The sequence below is a fragment of the Hemiscyllium ocellatum genome, chromosome 10 (genome assembly GCF_020745735.1).
Source record: "Hemiscyllium ocellatum isolate sHemOce1 chromosome 10, sHemOce1.pat.X.cur, whole genome shotgun sequence".
NCBI classification, from domain to species: Eukaryota; Metazoa; Chordata; class Chondrichthyes; order Orectolobiformes; family Hemiscylliidae; genus Hemiscyllium; species Hemiscyllium ocellatum.
The window spans coordinates 18,361,384-18,377,274 of record NC_083410.1 but is presented as its reverse complement, the minus strand read 5'-3'; the positions used below and the strand labels follow the sequence as shown (position 1 = coordinate 18,377,274).

The 15,891-nt window shown below is 41.7% G+C and overlaps 1 protein-coding gene across 1 annotated transcript in view; it reads right to left on the bottom strand.

Annotated features, from left to right (window-relative positions):
• The window catches only part of pld5 (phospholipase D family member 5), a 90,028-nt gene that overhangs the window by 17,502 nt on the left and 56,635 nt on the right, over positions 1-15,891 (bottom strand). Inside the window, exon 9 of the mRNA XM_060830823.1 lies at positions 12,535-12,634. Within this exon, the coding sequence (XP_060686806.1) occupies positions 12,535-12,634 (100 nt within the window). The remainder of the gene's footprint in view (positions 1-12,534; positions 12,635-15,891) is intronic.

Sequence of the window (15,891 nt, the reverse complement as noted above, 5' to 3'; positions counted from 1 at the left end):
CTTCATGCCAAAATAAACAATCTTATACTTTCCCACATTGTACTCTGTCACAATTTTGCTCATTCACTTAACCTATTAATATCCCTTTTCAGATTTTTTTACATCACTCGCTAAATGAGAGCTCTAGCACACTGAAGCAACATTGTAGCAATGTCACAGAGCTGCTCCTTAACTGGGCATGAGTAGCATAGTGTGGGCCGAGTTAAGGAGATGAGACAAACACATGGATAGCATAGCTGAAACCTGAATATATATTAAATGGAACAGTGTTTCAACAATGTAACCTAACATTAAAGCCTGGTCTGAATACCATGCATTGTGTATTTAGTTTCAATATGTAATAAACAGGGTTATGAAGAAATACAAGCTGGAAAACAGTCCTTGATTCTGCTATCTCATTGACCAGTCAGTCTTGAACCCACCTATCACTTTAGGGATAAAACTATACCAAAAAAAAATCCACAACACTTGGTCTACTTAAATTATCTGCAAATTTGACTACAATACAGTTATTTCATCTCATTGAGATGGTTACTGAATATTTTAGAAAGACACACATGCCCTTAGCATTGGACTAGCAAATCCTTACCTCAAGTAATGAAATGTGAGAAAACACTTCATTCACTTCTTAAAACATTCTTTAAAATGTTACTGATAGAAGAATGGAATGCTCCAAAGGTGGAGCTTGGATTTTCAGATAAATTTATGAATTTTAATTCAATGCTGAAGCTTGGAAATTAAAAGAGATAGATTGTGAGATGAGGTTTTTTTTAGTTTGAATGTAACAACTTGTCACGATTTGGAATTCACTGAGTGAAAAGATAGTGAAAGTAAATTCAATAGGAATTTCAAGAAGAATTTGGATTAATACTTAAGGAATGTTAATTGCAGCGCTAAGGAGGAAGAACAGAGGAATGAAGTTAACCAGACTAAAAAAAGATAAAATGTTGGAGAAAGTCAGCTGCATATGTGGAAAGAGACAAAATTACTCTGCTGAGTTTCTCCAGCATTTTTGTTTTGTTCCCAATTTGTCAGCATCTACATTATTTTGCTTTTATCCGAGATCCAACCTCAAATGAATAGAGGCTTAAAAAAGGCACAGTGGCCACAAGGTATCCATTTGCACTGTTAAGATTCTATAATTAAATGGGTTGATTGTCCAACTCTGACACATTTCCCAATATCATTGTCAGCGATGCTCCCAAATTAGTTACATTTATCCTAATTCACTGAATAACCTGTTAGTAGTTTCAAAACTAAAACAGGCAACATAAATAAGTTTTGCACTAAATATTTGACACAGAAAAAACCAAATCATGGGGTAAGATCTCACATTTGAGCTCTGTGAGACTTACACAAATGTGTGATAGGCTGACTTTTCTCATTCCGCCTTGCTTGGACTCAAACTAAAAGGTGAACATTTATCAGATTAATGTGACGATGACTCTCAATAAGCCTTCCCGTTTACAAGTCAGCTGGGAGATCTGTCTCCTTCCTACTGCTATAGCATAGAGGTTGATAATCAGATACATGTTGGCACTCAGACTGCTGACTGAGCAGAATGAACAAGCTGATGAGTTTGAATTTTGCATTCAAAGCAGCACTAGCATAAAAATCCTCTCCTTCAATAAAATCCATTCCTGGCTCAGCAGAGGAGTCATGATTTCATTTGACTGAATTTTTGGCTGCTGGAGTAGAATATATGAATATTTCCTCCAGACTCCTACCCACGGTTAATTGTAAAATGTCACACTGGCACTTGTTGATGAATTCTTTAATCGCAAAGTTATGCTCAGAGAGACAAAGAATCATTTTCTGAGGAATAATTTGCAATGTTATTTAACACTAATTAAAAAGACATAAAAGGCAATGTGGCACCATTTCAATGTAATTCTCTGTGGTGTCTGGGCTAATTGTGTCAACCACCATCCACCAACAGCCCCCATTAAATCAGTGCCTATACTTCCAAAATGTTTTATTGGTTAAAAGCATCTAGTGGTCATGAAAAGTTCTCTACAAATGAATGCCTTCCTTTCTCAATCAACACCGTTTTACAGATTAGACAAAAGATTGGGCCTCCATTCCTGATGAAGGGCTTTTGCCCGAAACGTCGATTTTCCTGCTCTTCGGATGCTGCCTGACCTGCTGTGCTTTTCCAGCACCACCCTAATCTATATCGCTATACAGATTATCTGGTCATTCCATCAGTGTTATCTGTGGGATCCTACAGTTGTCACACTAAATCAATTGTTTGCCAATGTTTGCTACATTTCAAAAGTGAGTACACTTCTAAAACTCATCATTGGCTGCAAAGTCCTTTGGGATATCTTGAGGTCATGGAAAGGGCTATACAAATGCAAGTTCTTTCTTTTCATTCATTAGGTGCATGGCTGTAAAATGTCAATAGGATGTCCCTCTGGAACTCAGTGGCTGCTACAAATGTTACCATGCCCTCTGAGGGTTACTAGGAGAAAGTGAGGACTGCAGATGCTGGAGACCAGAGTTGAAAAGTGTAGTGCTAGAAAAGCGCAGCAGGCCAGGCAGCAACCAAGGAGCAGGAGAATCAACGTTTTGGGCATAAGCCCTTCTTCAGGAATCTCTGAGGATTACTTCAATTCCAGGGCTACTGGGTGAGAAAGAAACTGTGCCAACATTCAAAATAAGGGTGAATAATGCACAAAGTGAAAATAGTGTGGAAGAATGTGATCAGAACTATTCGCTCATGTGTGAGGTAAAAGCCAATGGACTGGTTGACTGATCTGTTGCTATGTTTTATGCTGATTTGTATATTTATGGATTCTCCTTGCAATCCATTTTTTAATGTCTTGGCACCATAATCAAAGCAGGTTGTGGCTTTTACTATACTCACTTCCTTCTAAAGGAGCTTAGTTGGGCCCTTCCCTCCCCCCACCCAATGCTCTGTCAGATTTTCCCCTTTTTCCCATTTTGTGTAACGTCACTGCCCCCCACCCCCCATCACTCCATCCTCTCCTCCACACCCCCAGCCTTCAGAGTGTGTAACATTCTGTTCTGAAGATGGACATGAAATATTAACTCTGCTTTTCTCCACGGATGATGCCAAACCTGCTGAGTTTTCTCAATAATTTCTCATTTTGTTTCTGATTTTCAGCATCTGCAGTTCTTTGGGTTTTTTGCAACGATTAGTGCTCCCCTCACCAGTTATAATCACGTGAATATCCACTCCACGGAAAATGTTCATCCTGCTGGAAAGAATCCCTTACAGTGCGGAAGCAGAGCATTTGGCCCACCAAGTCCTCACCATCTCTCTGAAGAGCATCTCAACTAGACCCATCCTCCACACTATCCCTGTAACCTTGCATTTCCTATGGCTAATCCACACAGTATGGGCAATTTAGCATGGCCAATCCACATAACCTGCACACCTTTGGGTTGTGGGAGGAAACCAGAGCACCTAGAGGAAACCCACACAGACAAATGTCCAAGGGTGGAACTGAACCTAGGTCCCTGACGCTGTGAAGTAGTGCTAACCACTATGGCACCATACCCTCCCACAAGACTGCCTTCCTCACTAACACCAGCTCCTTTGCTAAATGTAAGCTGCCCTTTTTAACCTGCCACTCGCAAATACTGGGCACCAACATTTGGGAGCTCAGTATTCCTTTTCATAACTTCCCAGACAGTGAAGAGGTTGGATGTAAGGTTTGCTGCAGGGATTTATTTTTTTAAATTTATTAGCCCAAAGGATAGTTTGGAGTCAACCACAGTGCTGTGGGTCTGGAGTCACATGTCAAATAGACTAGATAAGGTCAGCAGTTTCCTTCCCTAGACAAGCCGATAGGTTTTTCACCAAACGATCAACATGTACCATCATTACACTCTTCCTTCTAGGTTTTTTGCTGAATTCAAATTCCACCATCTGTCAAGGTATGTTTTGAACCCAGGTCCCAGAACATTTCCTGGATCTCTGGATTAATAGTCAAGCAACAATACCTCCAGGCAGGATTGAAGGTTAATTTTTCAGGCTCTTCAATAAGTGGAAGAAGTATTTTATTTACAGATGTTATTAATACCCCCCTCCCTCCACCCACCAGGTTCAAACAGGCTGCCTCTGCAGCAAGGAGCAGGAAAAATGACACTGGCTGTTTAGTAATGGAGTGCTTAAACCATAAATTCCCATTGACTTGGTTAAACTTGAAGGATATTACATTAAAGACACTTCTGTTACAAATGATCAGTTTTACAGACGCATTTGTTGACTCCTGTGATATTTACAGCGCTAGCTCTGCAGTGACTGTTGACAAATAGGAGCTGAATGATTGATCAGTAACTATTTCAGCTATTACAATTTGGTTCTGATTAGTCAGTTAATCCTTTAATGGTTGGATGATATCCGAGACCCTTCAATGAGACGTTAACAGGTCTTCCCTGGTAAGCAGAATTTTGTTTTACACAAATGCCATTACTGCTAATGCTGGGAAGTCTTGTGGTGTGATTACAAGGGTTCCAGCAGCCATCTGGCAGGTTACTGGAAGCAAGTAATATTTATTTAATGTGTAGAACCAGTTCCAATTGGACTCTCACAAAGCAGTGGATCAACATGCCATCACTGCAAAACAGTGTAACAAGTTTGCTCAAATCGATTGCTTCTATTTATACCACCGAACAGCATACATAATCCACCTCAAAGGGCTACTAAGAACAGATGACAGATTTCTGACCTGGAAACTTTAAAAGGTGACTTGTGTCTGGCATCCAGAATAATATCGTTTAAGATTAAAATGCTCCAGGATAAAATTACATCTTCACCATCTGGGATGAGTATCCGGTATTGCTCATTCCAATTAACATCAGACAGGTTATAGAAAAGACTTCACTTTGGTACAAAAACAGAAATTGCTGGAAAAACTCAGCAAGTCCGGCAGCACCTGCACAGGGAATGCATAGTTAACATTTTGGATTGAATGAAGATAGTTATAGAGATATACTAGATGTAGGTTTGCTTGCTGAACTGGAAGGTTTATTTCCAGACATTTCGTCACCCTACTAGGTAACATTTTCAGTGGGCCTCCGGGCAAAGAACTGCTGATGATTCCTGCGTTCTATTTATATGTCTGGGTTTCTTTGGGTTGGTGATGTTGTTTACTCTGGTGATGTCATTTCCTGTTATTTTTCTCAGGGGGTCATAGATAGTATCAACAAACACATCGAGTTAGATAGAGTTCTGGCTGGAATGCCACGCTTCTAGGAATTCTCGTGCATGTCTCTGGCTTGTCCTAGGATGGGTGTGTTGTCCCAGTCAAACTGGCGTCCTTTCTTATCTGTATGTAAGGATACTAGTGAGAGAGGGTCACGTCATTTTGTGGTTAGCTGGTGTTCATGTATCCTGGTGGCTAGTTTTCTGCCTGTTTAACAATATAGTGTTTGTTTCAGTCCTTGCAAGGTATTTTATAAATGGCATTAGTTTTGCTTGTTGTCTGTAAAGGGTCTTTCAAGTTCATTAGCTGCTGTTTTAGTGTGTTGTGGGCTACCATGATGCCAAGGGGTCTGAGTAGTCCGGCAGTCATTTCTGAGATGTCTTTGATGTAGGGGAGAGTGGCTAGGGTTACTGGAGCTGTTTTGTCTGCTTGTTGGGGTTTTGTTGCTGAGAAATCTGTGGACTGTGTTCATTTGGTACCCATTTTTTTTGAATATACGGTATAGGTGATTTTCCTCTGCTCTACGTTTTTCCTTTTGCTGTAGTGTGTGGTGATTTGTTGCAATAACGTTCTGATGCAGCTTCGTTTGTTACCTAGTAGAGTGATAAAATGTCTGGAAATGAACCTTGCAGCTCAGAGAGCAAACCTACTTCCAGAACCTCAACCTGAGCTACAAATCTTCTTAAAACTCAATAGAGGATTAAAGCACGGATGGTTCTGATGAATGGTCACCGGACCCAAAACATTAACACTGCTTTCTCTCCACAAGTGCTACTAGACCTGTTGAGTTTTTCTAGCAATTTCTGTTCTTGTTTCTGGTTTCCAACATCCACAGTTCTTTTTTTTTTAAAATGTGCTTCAATACAACTCAGGTCAGTGAAGGTGAAAACTTGCCACTGTCTGAAGCCATGGATGTCCAGCACAGACAACAAGCACAGAACAAGGAGCAGGAAGGAAACAGTAATCATGCTATGAAAAAGACAACCACCTTTCAAATCTGACTGGGATTTGTTCTCAATTACAGAGGCTCATTTCTCATAACTATTGAATTTCTATTCAGCTCTCGCTGTCTGATGGAGACAGGCTCCACATTGCAGAGGTAAGATAACACTTGAATGAATATTGTACATTGACTGAAATTAAGGGACTAGAAAGAAAAATGAACTTGTGCATATCACACCTTTTACACACTGGAGGCATCCAAAAATGCTTTACAGCTAAATGAGGCACTTCTGAAGCCTGAGCTTGGTAGTAATAAAGGAGGAGAAAGTGAGGGCTGCAGATGCTGGAGATCAGAGCTGAAAATGTGTTGCTGGAAAAGCGCAGCAGGTCAGACAGCATCCAAAGAGCAGGAGAATCGACGTTTCGGGCATGAGCCCTTCTTCAGGAATTCCTGAAGAAGGGCTCATGCCCGAAACGTCAATTCTCCTGCTCTTTGGATGTTGCCTGACCTGCTGCGCTTTTTCAGCAACACATTTTCAGCTTGGTAGTAATAAAGAAAACATAACAGTGAATTGATGCACAATTTGTCCCACAGACAGCAGTGTGATAATGACCAACCTTTCTTTAAAAATATGATGTGAAGGATAAATATTGTTTAAGATTCTGAGGTTCATTCCCCTACTCTTCTTTGAAGTAGGGCGATGGGAATTTTTTTAATACCTTCCTGAGATGGCAGAGCCTTGGTTTTAATAGGGCAGCACAGTTGATGGTCCCTTGGTGCTGTAAGGCAGCTGTCCTGAGGTTCGATTCCAGCCTCAGGCAACTGTCTGTGTGGAGTTTGCACACATTCTCCCTGCATCTGTGTGGGTTTCCCCCAGAGGCTCTGGTTTCCTCCCACAGTCCAAAGATATACAGTTTAGGCAGATTGGCAATGTAAAATGTATTCAGGGATGTGCAGGCTGAGTGTATTAGTCATGGGAAATGTAAGAATTTGGGGAGGAGGGGGTGGTGCATCTGGGTGGGATGCTCTTTGGAGGGTCAGTATGAACTCTAGGGGGTGAATGGCCTGCTCCCACATTGTAGCAATTCCATGATAAACGTTTTATCTGTAAGACAGCATGTCTAACAATGCATCGCATCCACAGTACTACACTGAGAGTATCCACCTCTACCTGTGTGTTCTCCAGAGTGGACCTGAACCCATATCCTCTGACTTAAAAGATGACCAACCTGCCCACTGAGCTACAGCCAACACTTGGGCTGAATGGTACTGAAGTGATCAATAGGGGACATCAACGAAGTCCTTGAGTACAATGAAATGCCAGTTTTGGTCTCCATTAGCAAGGATATACTTACCATAGGGGGTGCAACAAAGGTTCACTGGGGTGACAGGACTGTTGTATGAGGAGACACTGGCTGGTATTCATTAGAGTTTGTAAGGATGAGACAGGATCGGATTGAAACATAAAATTCTCATATGGCTGGACAGACTGGATGCAGGGAGGATGTTTCCCCTGTTTGGGGAGTTCAGAACCAGGGGACGTAGACTCAGGATATGGGATAGACCATTTAGTACTGAGATGAGGGAGACAGATTCACTCAAGGGTAGTTATTTTTTGGAATTCTCTGTGGAAGTCAAGTCACTGAATATATTCAAGGAAGAGAGAGATTTCATAGTTTCTTTGAATCCCTATGTGTGGGAACAGCCACACCGATCCTCTGAAAAGTCACCCACCCAGACTCATTTCCCTATCCTATATTTCTCTTGACTAACGGACCGAACCTATATATCCCTGAACACTATGGGCAATTTAGCATGGCCAATTCACTTAACTTGGACATCTTTGGACTGTGCCAGGAAACTGAAGCATCTGGAGGAAACCACGCAGACATTGGGAGAATGTGCCAACTCCACACAGACAGTTGCCCGAGGTTAGAATTGAACCTGGATCCCTGACACTGAGGCAGCAGTGCTAACCACCGAGCCATGGTGCTTAGATTGCAAAGGCAGCATGGTGTGGTAATAAACCAGGGATGTGGCATCGATACAGCAGCCATGATTTTATGGAATGGCAGCGTGGGCTCACAGCCCTGAATGGCCTATTGTTGCTCTCCATTTTTATATCTATCTTTCTGTGTGATTCACCCACATGCAAGGCATGGCAAAATCCTTGGTTTGAAAAACACCAATATAAAGGCAACTGCAGTCAGACTTTTATCTGAATGGTTGAGAATGATTTGATCTTCCCAGAGTTAATAGACCATGGACTTCATTTTAATGTTGTACAGTGTTCAACATGGTAAATTAATGGAAATAAAAATTAATGAAGTTGTACAGCTGTTAATTTACTAACACCTTGTTTCCACAGCATGGGAACTGTTCTTCCTTTCCCTAAATTTTCCTCCCACTAGCCAATAATCCTGATGACTTCTAAGTGAAGGTCAAAATGCAGAATTTTAAAGCACTTTCTATTTCCAGTCCATAAAGTGGGCTTGGTGGACTCAGTGGAGAACTGTGCCAAGAGCTGCTGCAGCTATATTGGAGCTTCTGATAAGAGTAACTAGATGAGGAACATTAGAGGATTACCAACAGGTAAAACAGGGTGCTGTTAAATCTCAGCAGCCTTCTCTCATTGGCAGCCTCACAGATGCAGTTTTTGACAGGTCTACTGTTTGGGTATTGAAACAAGGTGAATTTTGCAAGATATTAACAGTAGCTGATTGATGATCTTTTAAAATTAAATGGGCTCCAGTATAAAATCCATTCACATTGGGTCCCACCTACACAGTTAGACCATAACACAGAGTTAGACAATATGACATAGGTAAAAACAATGACTGCATAGGTGCAGAATTAGGCTTTTCGGCCCATTGAGTCTGTTCCACCATTCGACCATGGCTGATATGTTTCTCAACCCCATTCTCCTGCCTTCTCCCTATAACCCTTCATCCACCTACCAATCAAGAACCTATCCAACTCTGTTTTAAAGACATTCAATGACTTGGCCTATTAGGCCTTTACAGCCCTCTATGGCAAGAAGTTCCACAGAATCACTACTCTCCTGCTGAAGAAATTCTTCCTTATCTCAGTTTGAAAGGGTCATCCCACCATTTGAGGATGTCTCCCCAGGGAGGGTCTCCCCTACAAGTGGGAAACATCTTCTCCATGTTCACGCTGTCCAGTCCTCTCAATATTCTGTAAGCTGCAACAATTATTGAAAGGCTTAAAATAACGTCAGGAGAATCTCTCAGTTTGGGAGTATACAGGTGAGATTCATAAAGGTGATCCCAGCAGTGAGAAGCCATAATTAATAAGCAGGGAAAGTGAGACTTTATCCTTAGCACAGTGAAGGTCACATTAGATTAGATTCCCTACAGTGTGGAAACAGGCCCTTTGGCCCAACAAGTCCACCCCGACCCTCCGAAGAATAACCCACCCAAACCCTTTTTCCTTGAACTGATGCATCTAGCACTATGGGCAATTTAGCATGGCCAATTCACCTAACCTGCATATCTTTGGATTGTGGGAGTAAAACCACACAGACACAGGGAGAATGTGCAAACTCCACACAGACAGTCACCCGAGGTTAGAATCGAACCTGGGACCCTGGTGCTGTGAGGCAGCAGTGCTAGCCACTGTGCCACCCTCAGATGGTGGCATCAAAAATAGTGAAGGGATTCAAAATATACATAGGGAAAGTATCCTGTGACCAGTGAGTCAGTAACCAGAGGGCACATGTTTAATATCACTCTTGAGACAAGCATTTTAAAAAAAATGTAAAGAGACAAGAACAAGGGATTCAAAGTAAGTAGCTCTTTCAGAGAGCAGGCACAGTTAAGGTGAGCTGAATAGCCTCTTCTGTGCTGTAATATTCTATGCTTCTATTAATGAGCCTCAAGTTTCTTGGCCTACTGGTCACTTTGCTGCATCAACGGAAAAACATCAAAGAGAACTGAAACAATTATTTGGTGCATCTTTCATCCTTATGATCATTGTTATGGAAATCTTCTGATAACTGATAGATTGCCAGGTGGAGCCCTGCTTGGCAGCATCATCCTTTATTTTTGATCCAAGTCCAATCCCACCCCAAATGTATGAAGTAAAGATGATTTTCCAGTGTCAGGTTCCACTCTCTGCAATTTGACAGGGAATAAGATAAGTTGGGATGGGATGAGATAGGACTATCCGCCTAATAACTGAGGGGCCTGGAAATCTGAAGTAAAACAGAGCACACTGGAGAAACTCACCAGGCCTGGCAGGAGAGTTAATGTTTTAAATCCAGTGTAACTCCTGCAAGGTTCTGCTTAGGCAAATACAAGATTATAACCGAAATCGCAACGATTGCAGTGCTTAAGACAACCTCTTTCTTATCAGAAGCAAAAGGAGTGTTAGAGCAGTGCTTTTATCTTCTACACCAAACCAGAAAGTCAAATCAGAGTGTCACTTGGGGACTTCCATGCATAGTTTCTCCTTTCTGTGGATTTATCCCTCCTATTCTGTCAAACCTTATCTCTTATGTACAGATATTTAAATGTATACATTTGAATTTGTTGATTCTGGTTTGCTGAACTATTATCTGTTAATAGATAATACAATTTTCTCTATCCCAACAGGATCAAATCTGGTGCATTTTGCTCTGATATAATTGCCTCCAGCTTCACTCCTTCATTAAGACATTTAGCATCTTACATTTAATCAACCTGTTCAGTCATGTTATGAGAGGTCTCCAGGGCAGGTGGGACTGAACCTCAGAGCTTCCTAGCTCAGAGGTAGAGATACTATCACTGCATCTGAAGTCAGAATTCACTATCTATCATGGTGGGATTTGAAATGTTGCCTACAGACTGGTTTATCTGATGCACAACCACTGCTGATATTACCACTGTGTCCCACCCCAGGCAGTTAGCATATAACGCTCAATTACCTCAATTGTTCTTCATTGTAATAGTAGATTCAGTCACTAAGAGAGTCATTGACAGCACAATGAACCTGTCACAATGTCAAGCAGTTTCAACATTAATCATCTAATTAGGGTTAGATTCATTTAACTGCCTCATCGTACAAAGCTGTCCTTCCAAAAAGCCTTTATTCAGGATTTTTAGATTACTTACAGTGTGGAAACAGGCCCTTCGGCCCAACAAGTCCACACCGACCCGCCGAAGCGAAACCCACCCATACCCCTACATTTACCCCATTACCTAACACTACGGGCAATTTAGCATGGCCAATTCACCTGACCCGCACATCTTTGGACTGTGGGAGGAAACCGGAGCACCCGGAGGAAACCCACGCAGACACGGGGAGAACGTGCAAACTCCACACAGTCAGTCGCCTGAGTCGGGAATTGAACCCGGGTCTCAGGCGCTGTGAGACAGCAGTGCTAACCACTGTGCCACCGTGCCGCCCACAGATTTGTACAGTTGTGTGCAAATGATGCTTTGTAGGGGAACCTGCTAACTTTCAACACAAAGATCAAATTCAGCCTTTACCTAGGTTTTCTATTCCCAGCACTTTTGCCCATTAGATGGTTAATCACTGGATACACTGAGCAGAAATTACTCAGTGTTGCTGTTATTCTCTAAAGCAGCTATTTTAAAGCTTCCATTTAAAAATCAGAAAGAGAGATTGGCGGAGGATGATATGATTGGTTGAATCAATGCTGGCAGAGAGATCACTGAGGGAAACTGCAGCACGCTTACTAGTCATACAAATTTAAATACGTGAGTTGGACATGCATTTGGTAAGCAATGCTTATATACTGGGAACGAATTTAGGACTGAGTACCTTAATGTTCTTTCTTAGTTAGAAATGGTTGCAAGCAGAGGGGTATATGGGAGGTTTCGTTTGGAAAAGCTTTGAGGAAAAGGAGCCAGACTTCTTTCCAGACTCAGCCAATATCTGTGTGGAGTTTGCATATTCTCCCTGTGTCTGTGTGGGTTTCCTCCAGGCGCTGTGGTTTCCTCCCACAGTCCAAAGATATAGAAGTTGAGTGTATTGGTCATGCTAAATTATAGTGTCCAGGGATGTGCAGGCTAGGTGGGTTTGTGATGGGAAATGCAGGGTTACAAGGATAGGGTAGTGGGGGTGGATCTGGGTGGGACGCTCTTCAGAGGCTTGGTATGCAATTGATGGACCAAATGGCCTGCTTCCATGCTGCATGGATTCAATGATTCTGTTTGATACATTTGTGGGCAACAACTGACATTGCAGGTGTCAGCCTGGACAGAGGCAAGTGCGGGTGTCGACTGGCATTTCCACATTGATGTAAAAAGGGGGTGTACAGATCTCCTTTCAAATGGCCACTCTCTCAATGGGCTCTCCTTTGTCATTGCCAAGTAGTTGAGGTTCATGCTCAGAGTCTGGTAACCTCACCTGTCTCCAGACCCAAAGATAGAATGCTGATTGGTTACTTACTGATGTATGCTGCTTTGTCTGTCACCATGTATTTGTTGCGATTGACACTGGAAAATGGGACCTTCTTATCCCCTTCAGAAGCAGGAATTCCATAATATTTCTGTAAGGTATAAGCACAGGGGTGAAACCTTGAAAGGATCTTCAATACAATTTTGAATGTAAAACTGTTTCTTGTCTCCATTCAAGGAGTAAAGAAAATCAAGATGCTTAGTCCATCTGAATACAAGTGAAAGGCCATCACTAGCAACATTACAGTAATGACACTGAAGAACAACTAATAATTCCCACAAAACATGTTTGTTATCCAAGTGAGTAAACTATAGCTTAGCTACACTGTTTATTCCTCTGGAGTCAATTAAAAGTTTTAAATGATGCTGAAGGATTTGGAAAACAAATCAATTTTAGGAGGAAAGTCAAGATAAAGCCATTTGATTCATTTGAAACTTTATCATCCTAACTTTTTCATTACTATTTATAATGCTTCAATTTCTTTTCCTTCAGTATCTGCTTGGTAGGCCATTCCTATTGTGAAATTACATAAAGGGCACTCCTGACATCTAACATTAGCTTCCTGGAGAAAGTGTAAATGCTGTTTAGCCAAAGTTATAGCTTTGCTTTGAATGTCTCATGTATTTCAATCTTCACTGGGCACCTAAGGTATGGCCTCCAGAGAACCACAGAGCTGCTCTCTCAGACAGGCCATCGGTGATGAGTTTAATTGGAGGGTCACCATTCCTCAGGCGAAGGGGGAGGTTCAGAAGACACAACAAGCATAGTAACCTCAAGAGTGTTGGCATCACAACCAGCTGTCCAGCCAACAGAGCTAACCAACCTCCAGAATATTCCATATGGCAGGTAGGAACTCCACACCATTACATGCTGGACATGCACCACCTATAATGTTGATTTGGGCAGAAAAAGAGGCATCATAGGATTGTGCCCAAAACAGACATCGCTGTTCTTCTTTCAAACACACTTCCGATCTTTTACATTCACCTTAGAAGGCAGTCACAGCTTCAATTTAACATCTCATGAAAGACAGCATCTCAGACAGTGCAGCCCTGAAGCATCAGCCTAGTCTAAGTGCTGACACTAGGGACAGTAACCTGTAACCTCTGACTCAAAGTCAAGAGTGTGCCAAGGCTGATGATTGAAGGCATTGCATTAGGCCTTAGGAGGTCAGCTAAATGCCTCAATTGCAGCTCAACAGAGTCACAATACTGATTTCCATTTCTCTTTATATAAAAATACAATTAAACAATTATATAACAGAAAGGTTAAGGATACATGATGCAATTGGTTATAAAAGTAGTTTATGTTAATCAATTAATCCCTCAACTGAATTAGTATTCACTTGTATTCACTTCTAGACGCCAATTTTACTGAACCTGCCACAAAGGGTGCGCTGATTTACTGTTTGGGCAAAATATCATTTTTAAAGACTTAGTTTTAGCTCTTCAACTTAATTTATTGCTGTCTCAAATAGCCTTCCATGCGTTTATAAACTTCTCAAGTAGCTAATTAATAATGGTTTGGATAAAAATACTTTTTATAAAAATAACAATGCATTACCCTGAATATTAGGAACCTAAGGTCCTTTGAATTTACCAAAATAGTTCTGTGGAGAACAATCCACAAGCAAAGTTCTACATATCAATTCTTTAAATTCTAGATTTGCTTGTCCAGTAGCATATATCTTAACATAGCTTTTCAATCTAAAGTAATCAATTTGGTCCTCATGCCTGATCTGCGCATTCCTGATGAAGGGCTTATGCCCAAAATGTCAAATTTCCTGTTCCTTGGATGCTGCCTGACATGCTGCGCTTTTCCAGCAACACATTTTCAGCTCATGCCTGATCTCCTCTTTACAATTAAGGCCCTAGTTTAGATTGACCTATATCACTTTTAAACTTTATCTAAAATTCTATTATATTACGCTCATTTTTCCCTAGAGGCTTATTTATGACCAACCTATTAATTAGTGCTTTTTCCTTGCCCAATATGGGATCTAAAATAGTCCATTCTGGAGTTGGATTCTCAACATTCTGGTTTAGAAAACATCTCATATGTTCCAGGAATTCATCCTCCACAGTATTATTGACAATTAGGTTTACCCAGTCTATAAGTAAATTAAAATCACCCATGATTGTGTTACCCTCATTACATGCGCCTTTAATATTCAACCAATGTCACTGGTACCTACATGGGCTTCTCAATCCCAATGTATATTCTTCTTCAGCCCAGAGAAAACATTCTGAACTCAGCGCTGGGAAGGCTAGACTGTTCTGGATCCATACTCTTGGCTGCAGGGAACTGTGCCAATGGGCGGCACTGTGGCTCAGTGGTTAGCAGGGACCCAGGGATTCAAGCCTCAGGCAACTGTTTGTGTAGAGTTTGCACATTCTCCTCGTATCTGCGTGGATTTCCTCCGGGTGCTCCGGTTTCCTCCCACAGTCCAAAGATATGTAGGTCAGGTGGATTGGCCATGCTAAATTGCCCATAGTGTTTGGTGCATTATTCAGAGGGAAATGGGTCTGGATGGCTTACTCTTTGGAGGGTCGGTGTGGAGTTGTTGAGCCGAAGGGCCTGTTTCCACACTGTAGGGGAATCCAATCTAATCTTGAACAGAATCTAATCTATACTGCACCTTGCTACTATCAAACATTTCGAATAATTCTTCTACCTTGAACAGTTACATGTATTGCGATGCCAGGCTAAATTTGCTCATCTGCTCTGCATGTCCTTTTTAATTGATTCAGACTGTAAGGACCCAAACCTATTGGATAATTGCAAGGGCTGATGCTGCACTTCTCAATCTCAAAGCCTGCCTCACTCACAGTCACAGTTATTTATTCCTGTCCATGGATCAGATCAGATGGCCCTATCCTAAGTGGTGCCACTGCTTCCTGGAAGTATGTGTCCAGGTAACACTTTCCCTCGCTGATGTGTCAATATCTGCAACTCAGCGTCTCGCTTGACGACTTGGGGTCAAAGTTCTTCTTGCCATAGACAATTTCTGAAAAATGTTTGCCGTGGATTACATAGGTGTCCGTGAGTTCCCACATTCTGCAGCTGCCGCACATCACTTACCTTGCCACCTTGTATAATGTTTAAATAATTATTCTACTCATTACATTTTATTTGATCATTAAATTAGATTCCCTACAGTGCGGAAACAGGCCCTTCGGCCCAACCAATCCACATTGATCCCCTGAAGAGTAACCTATCCGGACCCGTTTCCCTCTGACTGATACATCTAGCACTATGGGCAAATTAGCATGGCCAATTCACCTAACGTGCACATCTTTGTGATGAGGAAGGAAATCCACGCAGACACAGAGAGAATGTGCAAACTCC